This window comes from Protopterus annectens, chromosome 10.part0, assembly GCF_019279795.1.
Source record: "Protopterus annectens isolate FY-2018-M chromosome 10.part0, PAN1.0, whole genome shotgun sequence".
Lineage (NCBI taxonomy): Eukaryota > Metazoa > Chordata > Ceratodontiformes > Protopteridae > Protopterus > Protopterus annectens.
Genome location: NC_056744.1, coordinates 200,556,610 through 200,577,555, shown reverse-complemented (window position 1 = coordinate 200,577,555; position 20,946 = coordinate 200,556,610). Strand labels below are relative to the sequence as shown.

At 40.0% G+C, this 20,946-nt stretch overlaps 1 protein-coding gene across 2 annotated transcripts in view; it reads right to left on the bottom strand.

Moving 5' to 3' along the window:
- Window positions 1–20,946, bottom strand: part of COG1 (component of oligomeric golgi complex 1) — an 829,165-nt gene that overhangs the window by 541,276 nt on the left and 266,943 nt on the right. For both annotated transcript variants that reach the window (XM_044085137.1, XM_044085139.1), the window contains exon 7: window positions 2,214–3,011. In XM_044085137.1, the coding sequence (XP_043941072.1) occupies window positions 2,214–3,011 (798 nt within the window). The remainder of the gene's footprint in view (window positions 1–2,213; window positions 3,012–20,946) is intronic.

The following is a 20,946-nucleotide window of genomic DNA, read 5'->3' as shown; positions in this document are numbered from 1 at the left end:
AATTAGTGCCTGTTTAAAAATTACTCTCTACCAGTAGAGTGCTAGATGACGGGTGATGTCACATCACACACACATCTTCTCAAACCACACCTCTTGAGCGCTGGTTTCATGGGAAATGTAGTGTTCAGTCCCGGTCTTCTGTGGGCTTGTAGTCTTCCAATCCAATACATTTCTTCCTGCTCCAATCTATTGTTGTCACCTCCCCTTTCCAAGGTGAGAACAATTCTAAGCACTCTGAACTTGAAATTATATCCTTCATTGTCCCTGACATGTTTGGCAAGAGGATTCTTATAGTCTTTGAGCCTGATGTCACTTGTATGCTTGGATAGTCTCTCCTTAAGCTGTCTTAATGTCTTTCCAACATAGAAATAGTCACACAATGAACATGTGGCCAAATATACTATATTTTTTGTGTTACAATCAGTATAGAAACTACAGGTGTATTTCTTTTTTGGTACTGGGATGCTCAAAGCTGTTCTCTGTGCATATATACCTGCACATAATACACCTTCTACATGGAAATGTCCCTCTTCTATCAGAGTTGACACGTGGTACTAGATAATCTTCTTTGCATAACCTATTTTTCAGATTACTTGCATTCCTATAACCAAACTTAGGTACCTCTCCAATTACTTCTTTGCATTCTTCACTTGACAATAGTATCTTCCAGTTCCTTCGAATAATGTTACATATCCCCTCAGTATCTGTTGTGTGTGTGAGAATCATGTTAACTTCTCTTTGCTCATTCCTGTCGTTTCTTGAAGGTGCACCTTCTTGTTTTCCTTTTAAGTATGGCTTACCTCTCGTTTCTCTTTCTAACAGCATATTGTGTCTCATTCTCACTATCTCTTCCTCTCTGTATCCTCTCACCTCCAAGTGTTCAGACATATCATTCATATATTTTTCAAGGGTTACATCATTCGAATGTATCCTAGATGTTCTAAGGAATTGACCTCTCATAACATTTCTGTATGTATATTTTGGATGCATGCTGTTCCTTGGTAGTATATTGTTCTTTCAACATTCTTTTTTAAATAGGCTGGTTTCTATGTTCCCTTCTTCATCTTGTAGTATTCTCACATTTAAAAAGTCCATTTGACTTTCATTACTCAGAATAGTAAACTCCAAAAAGTTGGTGCTATTCTCTAAATATCTGTGGAAATTGTTGAGTTCCATGACATCACCTTCCCATAAAATATAAATATCATCCACAAATCTCTGGTATATCTTTAAGCATTTACTCCAAGGATTGTTTTGATATATTACTTTATCTTCCCATTGCACAACACTATGCTGGCATAGCTGTTGGCGCATGGCGTACCCATTGCCACACCACATAGTTGTATATAGAATTTACTGTTGAAAATGAAGACATTGTTCTCAAGTATCAACTTCATTAGCTCACATATGGCTGTGATTTTATTTTCTTCATATTCTCCTTTATTCAACATGAATTCTCTTAATTCCGCTATGCCATAGTTATTGGGAATGCTTGTAAATAAACTCTTGATATCACTGTGAGAAAAATCGTCACTTGCAACAATTTATCTGTGCATGCATACTATAGCGGATAATTATCAACAGGGTGTAATAAACCCCAGGTTCAGTAACAAGTACCAACCTTAGTTACAGGAACACTTCTGCTCTCCAGTGTCCAAGAACTCATGTTCTCTCCCATTACAAGCTCCCACATTCAGAAACAAAGACAATCAAGTCCTAATTAATAGATATTAAGGTTAAAATCACCAACATACTACTCACTGAATGACTGCAAATATGCTGCTGGAATTCCTTCTGCTTCAACTCTCCCAAAAGCATTACACAGGTAAAACAGTATCAGTAAGGGGAAAAAATAAAACATAACGGGCCTTACCACTGTTACCCAAGATTTAACAAAAGTCAAAAAGCAGGCAATGCTGTTAGGTGCAAGTCTCACCAACTAACAGTTTACTTGCCCCAGTGCCTGCCACACAAATATGATGAAGGCATTATACTACATATGGTAGGCTAGAGCATTGACAGTTCAACATTCACAAATGATAAACATCTTGTAAAAGAGTGCAATAAGAGGAAAAAGTGTAGATAGCTGTTTGTATGCTCAATCAACCAGAAAACAAAAATGTAGCACAGAAGCATTTGTTGTTGCTTAATCCCCATCTTTACAGTTCAAGCTGTTTATGCTAACATTACCAAATATAACATGACTTACTCACCTTGGACACAGTGGTGCTCCATATACGGTAGGCTGCCAAACTTTGTTGCAACAAATGTTCCTTCACTTCCTGCCACTTAGCTTGGGCAGGGTTTACCTCTTTTACCTTTCCCTTCCCCACTTTTTTGCTGATGCGAGACTCTTTGACTACCAGGTCAACATTACCAGATTGACCCAAAATACATTGCTTCAGATGTGGGCATAGCTCTCCCAAGGACTGGCACAGCCTGGCCATGTAGAGAACAGACACCAGATTGCAACTGTTAAGAGCACACTTATGCCCCAATATCTTGCTTTCTGCAGTTCTCAGTTCTGCTTTAACACAATCCAGGATGTTATGTACACAAGATACACAGTGACTCCGAAGCATTTCTTCTACAGTACTAGCATCTGAGTACCTGTCAAAAGCAGCATGTTTTATAGGAATCTCCATGATTTCAGAAGTTTCTTTAGTTGAAAGATCTGGAGGAAGGTAGGAAAGAAGATCATTTAACTGGGCTTTAAGTTTCAAGTCTAAAGCAGTGCAAAAGTTTTGAATGCATGGTGTTAAGGCTTGAGCTTTCATGGAAAGTCCTGTTTTCACAAACTGGCTGCGACTAGCAACACTGACCCAGGCAGTGTCTGGAAGCAGGTCATTGGTGCCTTCCATCCACAAGAATGAGGCAACATTGTGTTCAAAATGAATATTCTTGCCTGTACCACCACCAGAGCTGGTCAAGTTTTCTAATTCTTGAAGTGCGGAAATCAGGAGTTGTTTAGAACTTCTGGATATGGACTCTAAGCCTTCTTTAGTCAGGGCCTGTGAAGACAAAAACAACATTTTAGGAGTATACAGATTAGAGTTTGTTCTGCATCACAGAATCTCCATCTACACAATCAAGTTCTTCAACAGCCCTGAAAAGGAGAAAAAACATCTTATACCCACAATGTAAATGCAAAACATGAATAAATATGTTAAAATTCATAAAGATTTCAACCACCACCGGGTCCTCATTACAATTTTCTTTCTTATTTTGTTCCAGCTCTTGCTGCATACTTTTCATTGCTGTCTGCAAGAAAAAGGCTATAGCCCTGCAGAGTCTGCAATGGTCTCAAAGACCAAAGACAAAATCTCTCAAAGACAGCAAACTAAGGAAAGAGTACAGATTGCCATCTGAGTAACCAGAGTGCATTAAGGAGGCTAATGTGCCATTGCTTGTCCATTACAATCAGCGCTAATCGAAATGACTTGTAGTGTAATACTAATATGTACCAATAACAGTGAACACTACCAGACAAACCTGTCCAAGAATATACCCTTAAGAGGTGTCACAGCTGAAGCTTCATAGTTTAAAAAATCTACAGTTCAATCCAAAATTCAACATACTCGACGTGCTGTTCTGCTTACAGCATTTAGTCACAATGAATGTGCAGCACATTGGAATTTACCTGATTGCCAACTAGGCATGAAAGTTCTGACTACTGAGGTAATTCCCACAGCTCTAACATGTAAGGGATATAGACAGAATGAAGTGGATGGATTACAGAAAACCTGAATTACGGCAGTAGCAAACCCAACTCTTGCCCTGGATGGAAGAAATGTAGAGGCTTGTTATGCTTTGCTGTGTCAACAGATGCCAAAGCAGCTGCTTTTACAACAGTGTATGCAATAGCTCCTCCAAGGAACGTCACAGTTGTGGGTGAGCCCCTAGTACTAGGAACTCCAAGAGATCCTTAGACAGTGTCTTACCCTAGGCATTCCTGTGGCAAGAGACAAGCAACAAGTTGGAATGTCTGCCATCACTGGTTTTGTGGAAGTATTTTTTGTCTGTGTAGATCCAAGGAGTGTAGTATTTCACCCTTTTTTATGGATTGGGAAAGTAGCCAGGTAAGTTGGACAGCTTTACTGAGAGACAATGTCATCATTACCTTAGGCATAAAGGAAGGATATGCCCTTTGGGGGAAAAATAGTTATGTACTTACCATAACTTTCCATCTTGTGTTGTCCATTTTCATTCTTCCTCAACTGATGGGTTCATATCAGAGACACGGATCCAACTTGGCCACTTCTTCAAGAACATTGGATCCTACAACTGTCGAGCTCCTCCCTTTACCCACAATGCCCCACCAACCTAATGTACCGCAGATTGAGTTTGCTGCCCCTATATGTAAAGGGATAACAAGTAACAGAAAAAGGCAGTGGTAGAACAGAAGAGGGGAAGCTGGAGCTCAAACAAGGAACAGAGGTTCCTATACAACTCGTAGATCTCTCCAGAATCACACAAAAGGAAGGGGAAGGTGGATGGGGAATTGAGGAAGAATGAAAATGGACAACACAAATGAAAATTATGGTAAGTGCATAACCTTTTAATCTGATGTCATTCTCATTTATTCCTCAACTGATGGGACAGAGTCACCAGCTACTGGAACCCTGACAGGCCCCTCAGGAAGGATATTCTACTGAGCTAAATACCCCTCTATTCCTAGAAATCAAATCCAACTTGTAATGAGAAATAAAAGTGTGTGGATGAACCCAAGTTACAGCTGCACAAATATCAGCCAAGGATGCTCTGGATCAAAAGGCTGAAGAAACCACCACAGATCTTGTTGAGTGGGCCCTATGAAGTTTTAGTAAAGATAAACCCAATCTGTCATAGACAAAGGGGATACAATCACATTTAACCATCTGGCCAGTATAACGTTAGATACTGAATTACCTGCGGGAACTAGCTCCACGCGACTCCTGGAAAGGACCCTGGGACTTCTTAAACCACATCTTTCTGCAAACTTGTTGGTTCCTAGTAAATGACCTTTGAGGGGTAGAAAAATGTACACCCACAGCAGACAGGGTCTCTCCCTCTTGTTTGCATCTAGAGAGTGTGTCCTTAATCTTGGGGCGAAAAAGAGAAGATCCGTCAAGGGATGCACTGACAAAAGGAGACTTAAATGGTTCTGTAAAATCACACAAGTGCATCCAGGGATGTCTCCTGATAGCTATGCCTGAACTCACTGCCTGCCCATGGGGGACCTTCCTCGGCATGGGAGAGCAAACTTATGAATGAATTTGAGCTATACTGGAAGGTGGCTACCTGCAAGTAGATTCTGTTCCCATCTTCGAAGGATATGGATCCAGAAAGAAATATGGCAAGCTCTTTACTCAAATCCCTTTTGCAGTCTTGTAAAATGTGCCAAGTAATTCAATGACCAAAGTGCAAAGATCACTGACGCACAAGCCTGCTTTCAAAATCTGTCCAACACCCTAGACTCCCTATTAGGAGGGTGGACAGAGAAACTCTACTCCACTTGTTCCTTTCTTGTCGCTGCAACAACCATGGCATCAACAGGGGCTCCTTTAATACAGTGTGCATGGGTCTTTTGGAGGGGCAAGAATCTTATTCCATCTCTCTTAAGTACTGGCTCAGCAATGTCTGGCTCCTTAAACACCTGCTGAGAGATTAAGTCAATGTGCTTGTCAGCTCGGGGAGGTCACCCAAGAAGTAGATGTGTTAGACCAGAAAGCCTCCTGGAACACAGATTCCCCTTGGGACAGGATATCAAAAGACCAACCACCTCTGTGTTTCAACAGCTCCAGGATGTCTCCAAAGGAGACATCAGGTGGTGATCTGGGGGACCCCTCCCCCTCATTAAAATTAGTGTCCTCTGTGAGAGATTCCTGAGGGTAATCTAACTGCCTCCTTCTGCACGTGCTCTTGCAAGGGACTTCCTTAGTGGGGTGCTCTGAGAAAGTATTGGAAGAGATTACAATGCCCAGACGGACTGGCTGGAGGCTTGCTCAGGCTGGCTGTCCCAGTGGAAGAGATGACTGTGGCTCAAGACACAGAACAGTACAAGGTAGGGTTGTCTGATCCAATGGGGGCAAGGAAGTCTGCTCTCCAGGCATAGGAAAAAAAACCCTCCACAACCTCGAAAGCAGAAAGTCTAGGAAAAACAGAAGCTGATGGATCCATAACTGAAAACTCTGGGATCGTCGGCTCCTGTAAACCCATTAGCACTCTGCCCAAGGACAGAGTTGGGCCCGAGCTATCCAGCTCTGAGGGGAATAGATGGATCCAAAAGGTCTGAAGTTGATTTCAATCCCCGGAACCGGTGCAGATACTTCTGCTACAAGGTACTCAGTGCTAGCTGACTCAAGGGGGCCATTGGAGTCGAAGAAGAAACATTTTTCAGATCCAAAGTAGACACCCCCTGGGATCTTGGATCTGAAGGCTCTGAAATGGAAGGATGTGATGGAGAAGGAGATATCAAAGGGGAAGTAGTTAAACATCAGCTCACAAGCCCAGAAGGGGTCAGAGCTGGGAGAACCCCCATCTGTATTTCTGCTCTGAAGGACTTCATCATCCTGTCCACATCTGGTTTTGAAAGGCTTCTGAAGGACAGAAGAGAGAAGGTAATGGAAGAAGGTCAGGAATGCCTTGGAGGCAACTCCTCTAAGAATGGAGAGGGAAGCCTGAATGAGACAGGATCTGATGGAAGTGGAGGAATGCAAGATCTGTGGAGATATTGCGCTTCAAGGTGTTGGATCTAGGAACAATGGACTCAACTTTTTAGGACCTTGGAGGGGGCTCTGATGAGGGAGCCAAAGATGAAGTTGATGGACTCCACAGACCTTTTTCGAGACTCCTTGTCTTTAGTTTGAGGATCATCTTTAATTTTTCAGGCTTCTTAGGAGTTTGAGTCCCAACCACCAAGGAAGAGGAGTTAGAAGGAAAGAAAGTCCACAGGATCAACTTGTTTTTGCAATCAATTAAGGCCCTAGAATTGAAACCAGAGCAGATATTGCACTCACCATGGTGGGCTGGAGCTAGACAAACACATTCCCCGTCGGCATCAGAATTTGGGATCTTATGCCCACAGGAAATGCACTTTTTAAACTCAAAAGGTTTTTCTGACATTTTAACAGGGCTAAAAAAAAAGGCAGTAACAGCAACATCTTAGTGAAAAGGCTGAGAAGCAACAGAATTGCACTATCCACTATGCCAACAAAGAAGGCTTTTTTTTTTTTTTTTTAAATAGGATAAAGAAAAGTGGGGGAAATGAAAAAAACTATCAACAATGGTAGAAAAAGTACTCTAAGAGTACAAAGGAATACCAACAATGGTAAGAATGAAGTACCAAAAAATAGTAATTAGCTCTGAGAAAGGAAGAAGCTAGAAAGTAAATTATGGGAAGGAGGAAGAGGACAGGTAAAGTACCAAAAATGTAATAACTCACAAAAAAAATTAGTAAGAGGAAATTTGAAGATTACACCAAAAACACCTGAACGATAGGAATCCGCATCTGAAACCAACTGGCAGCAAACGAGATCTGGGGTACATTAGGTTGGTGGGCATTATTGATAAAGGGAGAAGCTCAGGAGTTCTAGGGTCCGACGATCTGGAAAAAGTGGCCGAGTCGGATCAAAGTCTTGGATCCAAACCCATCAGTTGAGGAATGTAAATGACATCATCAGATTAAAAATGTTTTTCTGCACATCATTGCTTGGTTTCTGATACTCTTATAGCTGAGGTGATGGTTACCAGCAAGGTTGTTTTTCAAGTGATACTTGAGAGAAGCTGTTGCTGCTGGTCTTAAAGGTGACTAGGTGTTTTTTTAAGAACATAATTTAGGTCCTATAGAGAAGCAATTCATCTTCTTCTTGGTGGCCTCAAGAGTAACAGTACTTTTACAAGCAGTTTATCTGGTAAGAAATACGCCAAAGGCAGATACATTGGCAGGCTGGCTGAGTTGGCCAAAAGGTGCATAGGCAAATCATGACCTGAAAGGTTTAAGTACTGGAGTATCATGGAGACTAGTGCATGGTTAGCATCCTGATAGGAATTCTTAGTGGCTGTTTTTTCTAATCTCCTTAAGTATATTCAGCATGTCATCTGTGAATTGGTACCTGGAAGTTATCAAAAGGGTTAGATCATGCAAGTTATAAACTGCAATACCTCCAAATCGGGATGTATATGTGTCTCTTGTTATGAGATAAGAAGTCTACTAATAAATGGGTGCAAATGATGTTTCCTTTTGGTTATGGGAGCAAATGATGTTTCCTTCCAGTTATCCCCATGAGCAGGGGGAACCAGTGCTGACTGGGCCAAATCAGTGTCATCATTATCATCTCTGGGGTCTCCTCTCTTACCTTACGGATCACCATGAGGAGAATGAGAATCTGGGAAGTTATTCAGTTTCCAAAGCCTCTTTACTGGGTACTCCTGAGTAGAACTTTTTCAGCTGTATGGTGTGGGGATGCCAACAGGTCTATCAATGGGATAACTTACTTGAAGGAAGACATCTCTCTTTAAAAGCTATTTGTATGGCAGCGCCTTCAACCTGATGGGTTGATCTGCCACCCTATTCTGATGTAAGGGAAGGAAGACAGTCTTCAGGGTCTTTTCAAACTACAGTGCTTTGTCCAGTCGATCAAGGATGTTGATACACCACATGGCTGCTGTATTGTCTGTGACTACGTAGAGGACACTCCTTTTCCACATTATTGTGAAGCACTACAAAGTGTGAAACAGGGCCACAATCTCCTTTAAATTTAAACGCTGCTTCTTCATTTGAGATGCATCCCAGCAGTCTTTCAACTTTGAAGCATTTGCTCTTAATGTCTTGTGGGGGGGGGGGGTGTTCCAGAGTGAAATGGACTCACAAATTTAGACCAACTTTGGTGGACCACCATTTCAGCTCCTTGGATATGCAAGGTAAAATGGGAAGCATGTCTTCCAAGGACTGGTAATGGTGTTCAAGACTGATTTAAGGCACCCCAAGAGTCTCGTGTGCAATCTGGCCACTGGTTCTATTAAGATGGGTGAGGGCATATATCCCTGCACTCCTTGGCTGACACCTTCCTTTCCAATGCCAGAATGAGGAGGTATTTTTCCAAATGGTCCATTATCTCTTGGGGGAAAAATGTTTTATGCCAGCTGTAGCCTACTATAAAGCCTGATAATTATCAACTTCTTGGATATGGTGTAAGACTTGATTTTGGAATGTTGAAAGAGAACCTGAGACTTTAGAAGTGGTGAAGGTGAGAAGGGTCCTGTCTACTTTTTTCTGGGATAGTGCCTAAACGAGGCATTCAAGCTGCTTAACTTGCTACATAATTTTGTCCTTGTCCTGTTTTTTTCTGCCAGAACTGCCTTTATAGACTGCAAAAACTAACCCCTTGTCTAAAGTTGTACTCTGACATCCTCTGGCTGGGGTTGTAGCCTCAGTCAGGCAAGTCTTCTGATGACAGAGCTTGTAGCTTTCACACTGGATAGTGCATCCCCTGCATTATAATTATCAACCTTAAGAATATTGCCACCTGACTAGAAATCTGGCCGAGACTTACTGGGTTTGTCCACAAGTCTCTATTAGAAATATCCCCAGCTTTTCCCTCTGCTCGTCCAAGACAGCAAATTGGCACACAGAGATGTGTTTGACAATAGACCTGAACAGCATAGTAGTAGCTGTATAAACCTTCCAAAACTGGTCTAGCACTGCTTTCCTTGACAAATGGGAGAGTACCTGGAACAAGAGCCAAGCTGAACCCCTTTTCTACATCTACCACAGGATTCTTACAAAAATATTTATGGGACTGCAGGACTCTAAAACCTGCCTTGTTCCTTAGGGACAGGGGGCTGAGTGACTAGTTCTTTGGAGGCTGCAAAAAAGTGTCCACCAGGACCCCAAAACAGGATGAATAACCACAAGTACAAGTACTGGGACATCCATGCCCAATAAAGCAAAATATTCTTTTGTACCTTTGATTCCTTCATTGTCTTCCATTTAATGTGCTCTTTCATTCTGTCAAAAGTCTCTTTAAATGAGATATCTTCAGGAAGAAGAGGAGAAGAAATAGTGTCTTTTTATCTATATGACACCCTAAGGGAAAATGCATCAGTGAAAAGTAATCAAGGTCTTTCCCTTCACTATCACAGGAATCTGCTACTGGCTTTCTAGGAAACTGGTCCCTTTTCCTTTTATGAAAAAAGTGAATTTCAGACATAGATGGATCTAGCTGGTTGCAGGTTTTGTGAAACTTTTAAGAGCCCCTGCAGCAGGAGTGGTCCACTGTTCAAGGATGACCTGAGGATGTGAAACAGGAAAGTTGCACCCATTGTTTAGGATCCAGATTTTGTAAACAGCCTAGAGTTCGTGATCAATTTACTTAATGGGACCTTTAATTAGGGACATCCTCCATTACAAAGAAGGGAGCCTGTCCTCCCACTCAGTGAAGTGTGCTTTAGTAATGGGCTCATGCATGAGCCTCTGATCTGGAAGCCAAACTCTGGTGGTCAGCATGGTCAGACAAGCTTGGTTCCTTTGTCATGACAGCCTCCAAAATGTCTTTATCAGAAGTCTCTCATGAAAACTAGATGTACCATCTCTGAGAGGCAAAATCAGTTCACTAAGACCTACTCCTTTGGTTTTGTCTAATAGGTACCTGTGGGCAAAACTGATTGTATGTTGCATATCAAGTCATGTCACCCACATCCATTTCTGGCTTTCTCCTTAAGATCTCCTCAGAAAATTCATCAAACACCCAACTCTTAATCATCTTTGACCTACACAGCCATTTCTCATAGACAACCACCACTTTTTAATTTCTCCAAATCTTTTGGATTTCTAATACCATGACTGGAATGGACCCCATTCCCAAGTCAAAGTATGATTGAAACAATACTAATTCCATGAACTTTAATCTTTGATGTCAGCCAGAAGTGCTCTTCTCAGCATCTGCAATGTGCCCAGTCATATGGAGTTACATGCATCGGTAACATATCTAAATACAATTGTAGATTATTTTTTATAAGATCCATTGCTCCTACTACTATTGGAACTGTCTGGGTATGTTTCTTCCACATTGCTCTTGTTTCTGCCTGCAAATCCTGATATTTTATGACTTTGCCTCTCTCTGGATGCAAGACACTGTAGTCACTGGGTGTAGCAATTTCAATAATCTGCTACTTTTTTGTCTTTTTTTCATGGACCACTATATCTGTTTTTCTTGCATCTATCTTTTTAACTATACGTAGTGGGCGATCCCGTGTGATGTACGTGTCATCATTTTCTATGTTGCTTTGTGGCTCATGTTTACAGTGTTTTTCAGCTACTTCAATATTATGTTTGCGCAATCCCCAGTGCAACAGTCTTGGCATATTACTATCCCTTTCAGTATACAGTCCTTTTGCCATTAGTATGTCACAACCAGCAACAAGGTGTGCAACTGTTTCCAATTCTGTTTTACAAAACCTACATTTCTCTGTTTCGTCCACATTTCAATGGATTTTGTAAACCACTCCTTAACCATTTCTGCATTCGATTTGAACATCAGGTTGTACCAGGTTTTCTATACTTGCAACTATATTTATGCATTTTACACATTTCTTGCCTTCTCATCCAATCCTTCACCTTACATTCTTTTGTTTTTTGGCAAATTTGGCTGCTGCCTGATTTTTAACTACTTCTGGTTTGATTTCCATTCCCGCCGATGCCGATATGCTTCTGCAAGACTAAGAAGGGAAGTCATCTTAGATTTATTCTCCTCATGTTTGAAAATCGCTATGTTTAGATATTATGAGGTCAGCAGATATGCATGCAGTCCATGATTGCAGATCTATACATGTTATTAATTTCAAGGACACCCATACCTCCTTCAGAATGGGGAATATATAATCTTGGTATGCATTGATTTTAATAAATCATTTGATGAGCATGAAGCATCCTTCTTGTTTTCCTGTCTAATCTATCTAATACTGTTTGGGGCCAATCGATCACTCCAAAACTACAAGTTAGGACAGGACGAGCAAATTGTTTACAGCTTGAACTTTGTTCCTAGATGTCAACACTGTTTTTATGATTAATTTAAGTCTTCTAAAATATTCCTTACTGAGTTTTATTTGCATTTGTTCATGTTTTATTGATTATCCTTCATCAATTACCAAATATTTATACACTCCTTCTTGCTCAAGTTCTTGCTCAAGTTCATTTATATAACATTCTTGTCCCAAACTGATGTTTTCTTGGTGCTGCAGTTTTCCTGCTTTAAAGGTTGCTTTTACACATTTATCATGACCAAATGACATTCTTATATCATCTGAAAAAGTTTTGACTACTTGCAGCTGGGCTTTCAGTCCCTCACCCGATGAGCGATAGAGTTTTAAATCATTGACAAAGAGAAGATGAGAAGTCTTTACACTTTGTTGCTTTTCCGAGAGCAATACTATAGCCATGACCTAATCTGTTAAGCAGCCAACTTAATGGGTTAAGGGCAAAGCAAAAGAGCAGAGGTGACAGAGTCATCCTGGAATATCCCCCTTGGGATTTTTGTCCTTTATCATCACTTAACTGCAAAGTGATTTGTCACTGTTTGATGGTCGCTGTGATGTAGTTTGTCAGTGTAGGGTGTATCTTATACATTTTAAGCACCCTTTTAGCCATGAATTTGGATACTGTCAAATGATTTTCTGTAGTCTATCCATGCCATACTTTACTTATATTCTTCCCCTTTTTACAGTTCTCTGCTATGACTTTGACAATAAATGATCCTTTGTTCCATATGACTTTCTTTTATTATCCTTTTGTTCTACTGCCATAATTGGGTTTTCTTCTTCTGCTTTCAGCTTTTCCCGATTAGGGGTCGCCACAGTGGATCACCTGTCTGCTCATGATTGGCAGTGGAGTTTTACGATGTCGAGTTGCCACTCCGGCGCCCAACTTTCCACAGAAGGCACACATGCACGCACTCACACCTAGGGACAATTAGTGTCCAATCCACCTACAGCATGTCTTTGGGATGTGGGAGGAAACCGGAGCACTCGGAGGAAACCCATGTGACCACAGGGAGGACATGCAGACTCTGCACAGAAGGCACCCCAGCCAAGGATCGACCGGAGAACCTCTTGCTGTGAGTTGGCAACGCTAACCGCTGCACCACCGTGGCCACCCATAATTGAATTTTCTTCTAAATGACAATAAACTCTGTCGGCATCAATTCCAGTGTAGAGTTTATACGTCATTGGAAGGCAAGTTATTGGTCTATAGTTTTTAGGGTAGCTTGCAAGTTCACTCTTAAGTAGGAGTATTGATTTTCCCCATTAGCCAGGTTGGTGTCTGTTTGGGGTGCACATATAAATAGTTCTTACTCATGGCTAAATCTTTGTGCAAAGATGTTAGTACTTTTAGCGAGAAATTAGGTACTGCAACTGGGCCTAAGGTTTTCCAATTAGAAGCTTTTCAATCTCTCTGGCCAATACTTTATCCCATTTCATATCCTGTACAATTGAACTTCTTATTCTTTCTTTTACTTCTATCCATTTAGCATCTTTGTTATGTTCCATGGGATCTTCATAAATATTTCTCCAAAATGTATTTCTTCTTTTTTGGTGGTCTTTTTACCTTGTCTCCCAATTCTCTAAAGCTTTTTGGGTCATCAATAAGTTGCTTATTTTGTACTTTTCCTTTATATTTATCTGTGTATCTTCTAAGTTCTTCTGTCTATACTGATATTTTTAGTTTATTATTTGTGACAGTGCATGATAAATCCTGATCAGTTATAATACTGCACATTGCTTTTATCACGTCTATTTTTCCGAGTATTTTTGCTGATCTGTTCCCTCTTCTATACTCTTAACAGTGATACTTCTTGTCTTAATTGCTCTATAGGTCTCTATTTGATACTTCCATAATGGCATTTGATTTCTCCTCATCCTTTCCCTTACTACCCTGTGTTCTGGTGGTAGGACTTTATCTGTTATTAATTTGGCTGCACAGTAATGTATTCTATTTACTTCTGTTAATTTGCATGAATCTCTATGGACAGTCCTAATTACTGTGTTCATTTTATCAAATTTCTAATTTTTTTGGGTTTCATTGACCTTCTGCAGTCTCTTTCATTTATCTTAATATGTCTATCCATCTCTATTAAATTAAGTAACTCTTCTCTTAGATCATTTTCTTCTAAACTGAGGGCACATTCTTTGTTTTCCATTTCCTGCAGGCATTCTATAGAAAGTTCCAGAGCTTCTTCCGGTGCCACGTTCTCTTCAGTTTCACCCTGTGTCACCCGTTGCATTTTCCTATGGGAACTCATTGGCCTATCACTTCACAGCATTGACTCTGTCAGAGCTGCCACAGTTTCTTGTTCTTTCCCTTGCTGTATAACTCCAAATGAACCCTTGTACATGTTTCCTATGGAAGGCTCTAAAGTATCTTCAAATTAAACTGATTAGATGCTTCCTGCTCCATTGGTTTCTCCTTAATTTGGTTGTCCATTGCTCTATCCTGTTATGTTATCAGAGTTAATTTTTCAACACTAAATGTTTCACTTTGCAGGTAATCCATAACTTCAGTTTCTATTTAATTAACTTCTCCATTACTAATCTTCTTTTTTACTTTTCCTCTGTTTTCTTATTTTTTTGCATTGTAGAATTTTCCATATCTGGATGTTTTTGCCTGTATTTCTCTTCAAATATCTTTGATGCTGCTATTTTTGCACTGATTAGTTTTGTTTTCTCCTTTGCATAAATATTGCACCATATCAGATCTCTCTTTCTTTTCCATATCCATATTTCTTTTTTATACCCTTCAAACATCTCTAAAATTTGTTCTTTAAATGTTCATACCTCTTCAGTCACTTCTCTTTCCAAACAGCACAAGGTTTCTTGGTCTACATAGTTAATGCTAACACACATTTTTATTTGAAGCTTCTGACAGTTTTTCTTATGGAAGTATTTTTCTTTCCTCTAACTTCTCTATTAATCTTTTTGTATATCTTTGTCTGAAAATTCTGGGGTTCTTGAATAATAGCAACAATACATAATTTCTTCATCCTCAATAGTCCACTGTATTGTCTGTATGGCTCTTTTTTGGTGCATCAGTTTTTGTGATTTTTGTGGATCGCTGCTTCCTTCTATAAACAGGGAGGGGTTCATCCTCCATCTGGGCCTGCCCTAGCCCCATTGTAGGAATATTTCCATGTCTTGAGGATTCTATACTGTCATTTTTCCCAGTCCTGGTACCAGTCAGACTACCAGGATTGGGCACTTTTTATCCTGGGACTTGTACACCCAGCTATCTTTATTTTTTAACCTACTTCTGTCCATAACATATGCTACATAAAATAGAGTCTATATATCAGTGTCATCTTGGTGACATTTTGTGAAAAAACAGGGTCCACCTCGTGAAGGTGCTCACCAAGACTTGGGGACGAATTCAGTTCCAGCAACACTTCTCTCCTTTTGCTAATTTTATCTTCTCTCCATTCAGGAGTGTACACACAGACAACCACCACCTTCAAATACGTAGGACTATGGCTTGATCAGTCAATAAACTTCAATTTCTACACAGGCAAAGTGACAGCCCAAATAAACTCCCTCCTCTTCTGGGCCAAAAAGAGCTCGCCTTTTCTATCCCAACCAGCAAGAGCAGCCATTAGCAAACAAGCTCTTCTTTCTCAACTTGAATATGGGCTCCCAATTTTTGCTTTTGCTTCCAAGAAAAACAGTACCATATCATGGACATCACTATATCACCATAAAAAAAGGCAAATGGCTACCAATAAAACAAAGATCTAACCTACTTTTATTATCCCAACTATACAAACTACTCTAAGCATATTAATGCCCCTTGCAGCTAGACTTCACAAAAAAACTTCTCATACAACCCAAGACACCACTCACAAGCCACACCAACTCTCAGTACCCGTAGAGCCAAATTCACAGCACTGCACATCTTTCTCCTCTCACACCTACTCAGTGGCAAGCTTTCCCCATCAACATTAAGAAAATCAACACTTACTCCAAATTCAGAACGCAACTCAAAAAGCTGTTTATCCAAGCCAAATGCTTCTGCATGAACACAGGGCATATCACTTAACCGATCTCATTTTATATATTATGTATAGACACACACACACACACACACACACACACATGTATATATCATACATTACACTCTGCTTGACTGTACATTGCACTGTGCATGTTCACTAGAATGTATATATACAAAGTTTATTTTTTCTGTGCAATTAGACTGAATTACTATTATTGCTTACATTTCTATATTTTTTCTTTGTGAAATGTTTTTTATTTCACACAGGCTGAGCCAGAAATTGGTCAATATTGATCATTGCATTAATCCGGTAAATATACATGTTTAAAAATAAACAAAAAATGTTTATTTTTAATGGGGGATGTCTGAGGCAGATGACAAACATAAGGGCACCATCACATACTCTGTGAAAGTCTTGAGCCTCTTCCTGTCCACGTAGTTCAGCAGGGAATGCTGCTTGCTCAGTTTTAGGAATGGAACTACCGACAGACCTTACAGTCCTCAATGCCATGCCCTGGATCCAGCCAAAAACACAGCACAGATGTTATATATACATACACGTGTATATATATATATATATATATATATATATATATATATATATATAGAGAGAGAGAGAAAGAGACACACACACACAGAGACATGTGTTAAATGCATATATACAAACACACACATGCATACACTTTTCTACTTATATGGTATATGTATATAAAGAATAAGGAAGCTCCCCAGTGGTTTGAACATGGCATAAACACAGTGCCTCAACTGATCACAGTACAATGAACTCCTGAGGCCTGTTAATTCTGACTGGGTGAAGCACCCTTATAATACTACCCCAGCTGAAGGACTACTTACTTTCATCCACCACAGGGGCCTACTTCAGAAGACTGACAAACCAAAACACTGAATCCCAAAAGAGTGAAAATTCAAAATACTGAACACACTTTTAATGCAGAGGGCAAGCCCCCTGTACCCCTCATGTGGTGGTGGGGGGCTGCGCCTCCCATCCCCCTGCTAAATAGGGTCTATATCTTCGAAGAGTCAGTTCAGCAAACGGCATTTTACATCAAAATGCTGTTCAGTGAACTCTCGATCTTGTGGGGGGCTCTGCCCCCCCCCTCCCCGCTAATTATATATACCAACTCCGACATCACACTACCGTCAGGAAAGGGCAAATTTTCTGATCTTCACTTTACCGTTCTCTCACTATGAACAGTTTGCTGAACTGCATTTCGATGTAAAATGCCGTTCGCTGAACTGACTCTTTGAAGATGTAATATAGACCCTGCTAACTATATATACCAACTCCATGATCACACAACAGTGGAGAATGGACAAATTCCATCATTCAGTGTTTTTAATTTTCAGTCTTTTGGGATTCAGTCTTTTGGATTTTCAGTATTCTGAAGCAGACCCTACCACAGTTATCTTTCTGAATGTACTGGGCATATACTTGGGGTTCATGTGGCATGGTTATTTGTCATGGCTGCAGCTTAGTCTACAATATATCACAAAATGAGCAGCTGATACTCTTCTGGCTGTAGAGAAGCAATCCAGATTTCCAACTGTGTAAGACAATATTCCAATTTTTCATGAGAATTTTTAATTGTTTGGATGTCCCTTTCAATCTGACTCTAGACTTGCGAGTATTGTGGGTCTGTGATATGACAGAATTCCCATTCCAAAATACATCTCTATAATTCTGAATTCTTAAAATGTTGTACCACTGTGGGAAATAGCCTATGATAGTCCATGTCTGGTAAAAATTAATTCTATAACACTAATCAAACTCTTGGTTGTTCTCTCTCTCTCTCTCTCAGCTTGAGCATCTCAGGATATTTTGAATAGTAGTTAATGTATAGTAAAGTAGTGTACGTTTCACTGCGGGGACAGCTCTACTGCAACTTTTGCACAGGTATGGCATGTGTGGTATCTTGTGTGGATAGTTTCCTCTACATGTACTCTTTGATAGCATATTACACACAGTACAGGACCTATTTCTTTGATTAGCTCGCACATCTTTGGCTAAACCACGATGTGTCATGCTCTGCACTTAATCAGTAAACGATGTGTCTCACATATATCTACTAGCATCTCTTTGTTCAGAAGTAGGATGTTAACGGTTTTCTTACCTTAAAACTCTACTCCATTTTCATACTGGAAGGTAAAAGCATAACGGTACTAATAAAGAGTTTTCTTTTTCCTTCGAGTCATCCTTTTAGGATTGCTCTTAACTGTTGTACATCAGTATGAGTTCCAATTAATTTTTAATTTTCTCTGCTTCTCTAACATTTTGTTAAAAAAAACAAAGAAAAATCTAGCTTTCTGTGTGACCTTTTTCTCACTGTTTTAGTTTGTTAGTTGGGATATTTTGTAGATACCCTAATGTTTGTGGATATCAGTTGGGTACGACAAACCTGTGTTTCCAAAAGTCAAACATTCCTCTTATGCTGTGCTGATGATGCCATAAGAAGGCAGAAACATGCATGTCCACAGCTAGAGGGGTTTGGCTTTACTGGCCTGAAATTGTCCATAAATAGACGTAAAAGAAAAAGTCATGGACATTCAGAATTGCCATTTAGCTGAAACACCGGATATCCATAAAGAGTAATTTGCATATATCCCATGTTGCCTCTGATACAAGAGGTTTAAGGTATCACACAGTGGAAAGTCTAGCTTTGCTAGATTTTTCTTTTTGTGGTTTTTAACCAGTTGTTTTTGTTTTTCTGTGTGACCTTTTTACTCACTGTTTTAGTTTGCTTCTCTAACACAGGCAAATACCAAGCCAAAGTCACCCTCTCAAGATTATTTAACATGTTTTCATTGGTCTCTTTCAACTATGCTTAGTTCGGAGCATCAGAAACATGCATCTGCTTTCCAGATTTACATATTACAGTAACACCAAAGTTCTGGAAGCTCAGTACCATTATTTGTAGTCTCAGAGGTACTTGATACAGTAGATGTTCTTACTGGATACTACTATCCCATTGCATAAATGTGTATCATCTGTATAATATATGAACTATATGTGTGTATAAGAATATTGACTTCAGAGTTACTTCAACAGGGACACAAGAATAGCTTTCAGAAACCTGCCTTTGGCACAGCTAGCTTTCTTACAGGAACAGCATTCTAATTAAGATATACAACAGGCCTGAGCCTCCCCCGTCATTCTCCAGAAGTCAACTGTAACGAAAGTCTTTCTACCACGATGCTTCTGGTGTCCCACATGAACTCTATAACTCTTCTATTCAAATTAGTATTACCATAAAATATTCACTAACAATCAGTGTTAAGTATAAAAAGAAGGAAATTAATCAGCATTTCAAATCAAGCGAAAGCTGGGTATCAAGATCAGTGTTAAGTGAATTTGATGCCATTTCAGGTTATCTGGCTAAAATCCATAATACTGGAACTAAGTTACTTTCTTTTTCTCCATGTCACACACACTCTCTCTCTCTTTCTGCAGATACCAGTAAATAAAACTTGTACTCTCCTGAATGTTACTAACAGGGAACATTGTAAATCTTCCCTGGCATGCCTGCAAAGAAAAACTGGTGTGAAGAGAAAGCAAGAGAACCTTGGATCCAAAGAAGAAGATCAAACCTGCACTTAACTGTGTGTCAAATGAAATATATTTGCTCTCTAGACTCAAACACTAACAATTACGTCTAAAGTTTTAAACAGCCAGTCTGAGAATCAGAAGAGGATGCCTTTCCTTCAGTATTTTTTCTGAATGAGGAGCAAAGGTTTTCAGATAACAGAACTCACTGCTATACGTCTGCTGTTATCAGGGAAGGCAGTTGGAGAGATGGTCTAAAGTATAAAACAGAACTATTCTGTACTTGTAATTAGTCCTTCAGATAATTATAAAGATGGTCGAAAAATCAAGATTTTGCTACAATTGATCATAATGCATCACCCTTCCAAATGAGGTCAAAAAGCAGATATCAAAATGAAAAATGTTAGGAAAGAGCTTATTCAGTTGTACCAGGAACCCACCTGGACTGTCAAGCTTTACCTTTAAGAGCAGGTGAAGCCTAGCTAACCTCATACTGCTGGCCTGATACTGCACACGCTGTAGCCACAGAGGATGAAGGGAGGCTTGTTGCCATTATACAGGACTGTGTAAAACTTGTACAGCTGCATGCAGTGTTTCAGACTTGTACAAATCTTCCAGATGCTACTACTCTCACCCTGCATCTGCTTCTAAGTACAGTCCTTGCTGTGGTCCACTACCAATGACTTCACCGCTTTGGAGGACCACTCAAAGTAGCCTGTATCATCACATCTGTTTTTCTGTTCATATAGTCCTATGTCACGTTGCATAGGCTGGTAAGTGACCAGAATGTTATTTTGTTTCTGATAGGAGCATACCCACTTGACAAGATTCAAGCTCCCCTCTTTGCTGTTTCCATCTTCTAGATGTATACTGAATCAGGTGGACACACTGCACCACTTGTATGCAACCCACTAGGGTACCGAGGAGGTTGTGGTGAGGGAATGGTAGTCAGGATGACAAGCAGAGCTGGAGATACACACTATGCTGAATGATCACTGTCTGGGGATGAATCACTCTCACTTCAAAACATACAGACTAACAATCAGTGATTTATCAAACAAACAGGTCAGAAAAGACCGCCCCATTCAAAAGTGTTCCTGGATAACTATTTTAACAATAAGTACAATAGGGATGTTTGCAAAATTTTGAGAGTTTAGTTGGAAGCAATCACTCCATGGGTATTGAGGTCCTGAAAGTGACAAGTTTACAATTTTTAATATTATGAACTTAAACTAAAAATCTCATCCATCAATCACCCATTTGTCTTCATTTTTGTACAAGGGATCAGTGTTTCACATCAACAGTGATCATCATCTACAGTCAATATTTACACTGCCAGGTGACTAGCCCTGCCATGACTGTTCTTACC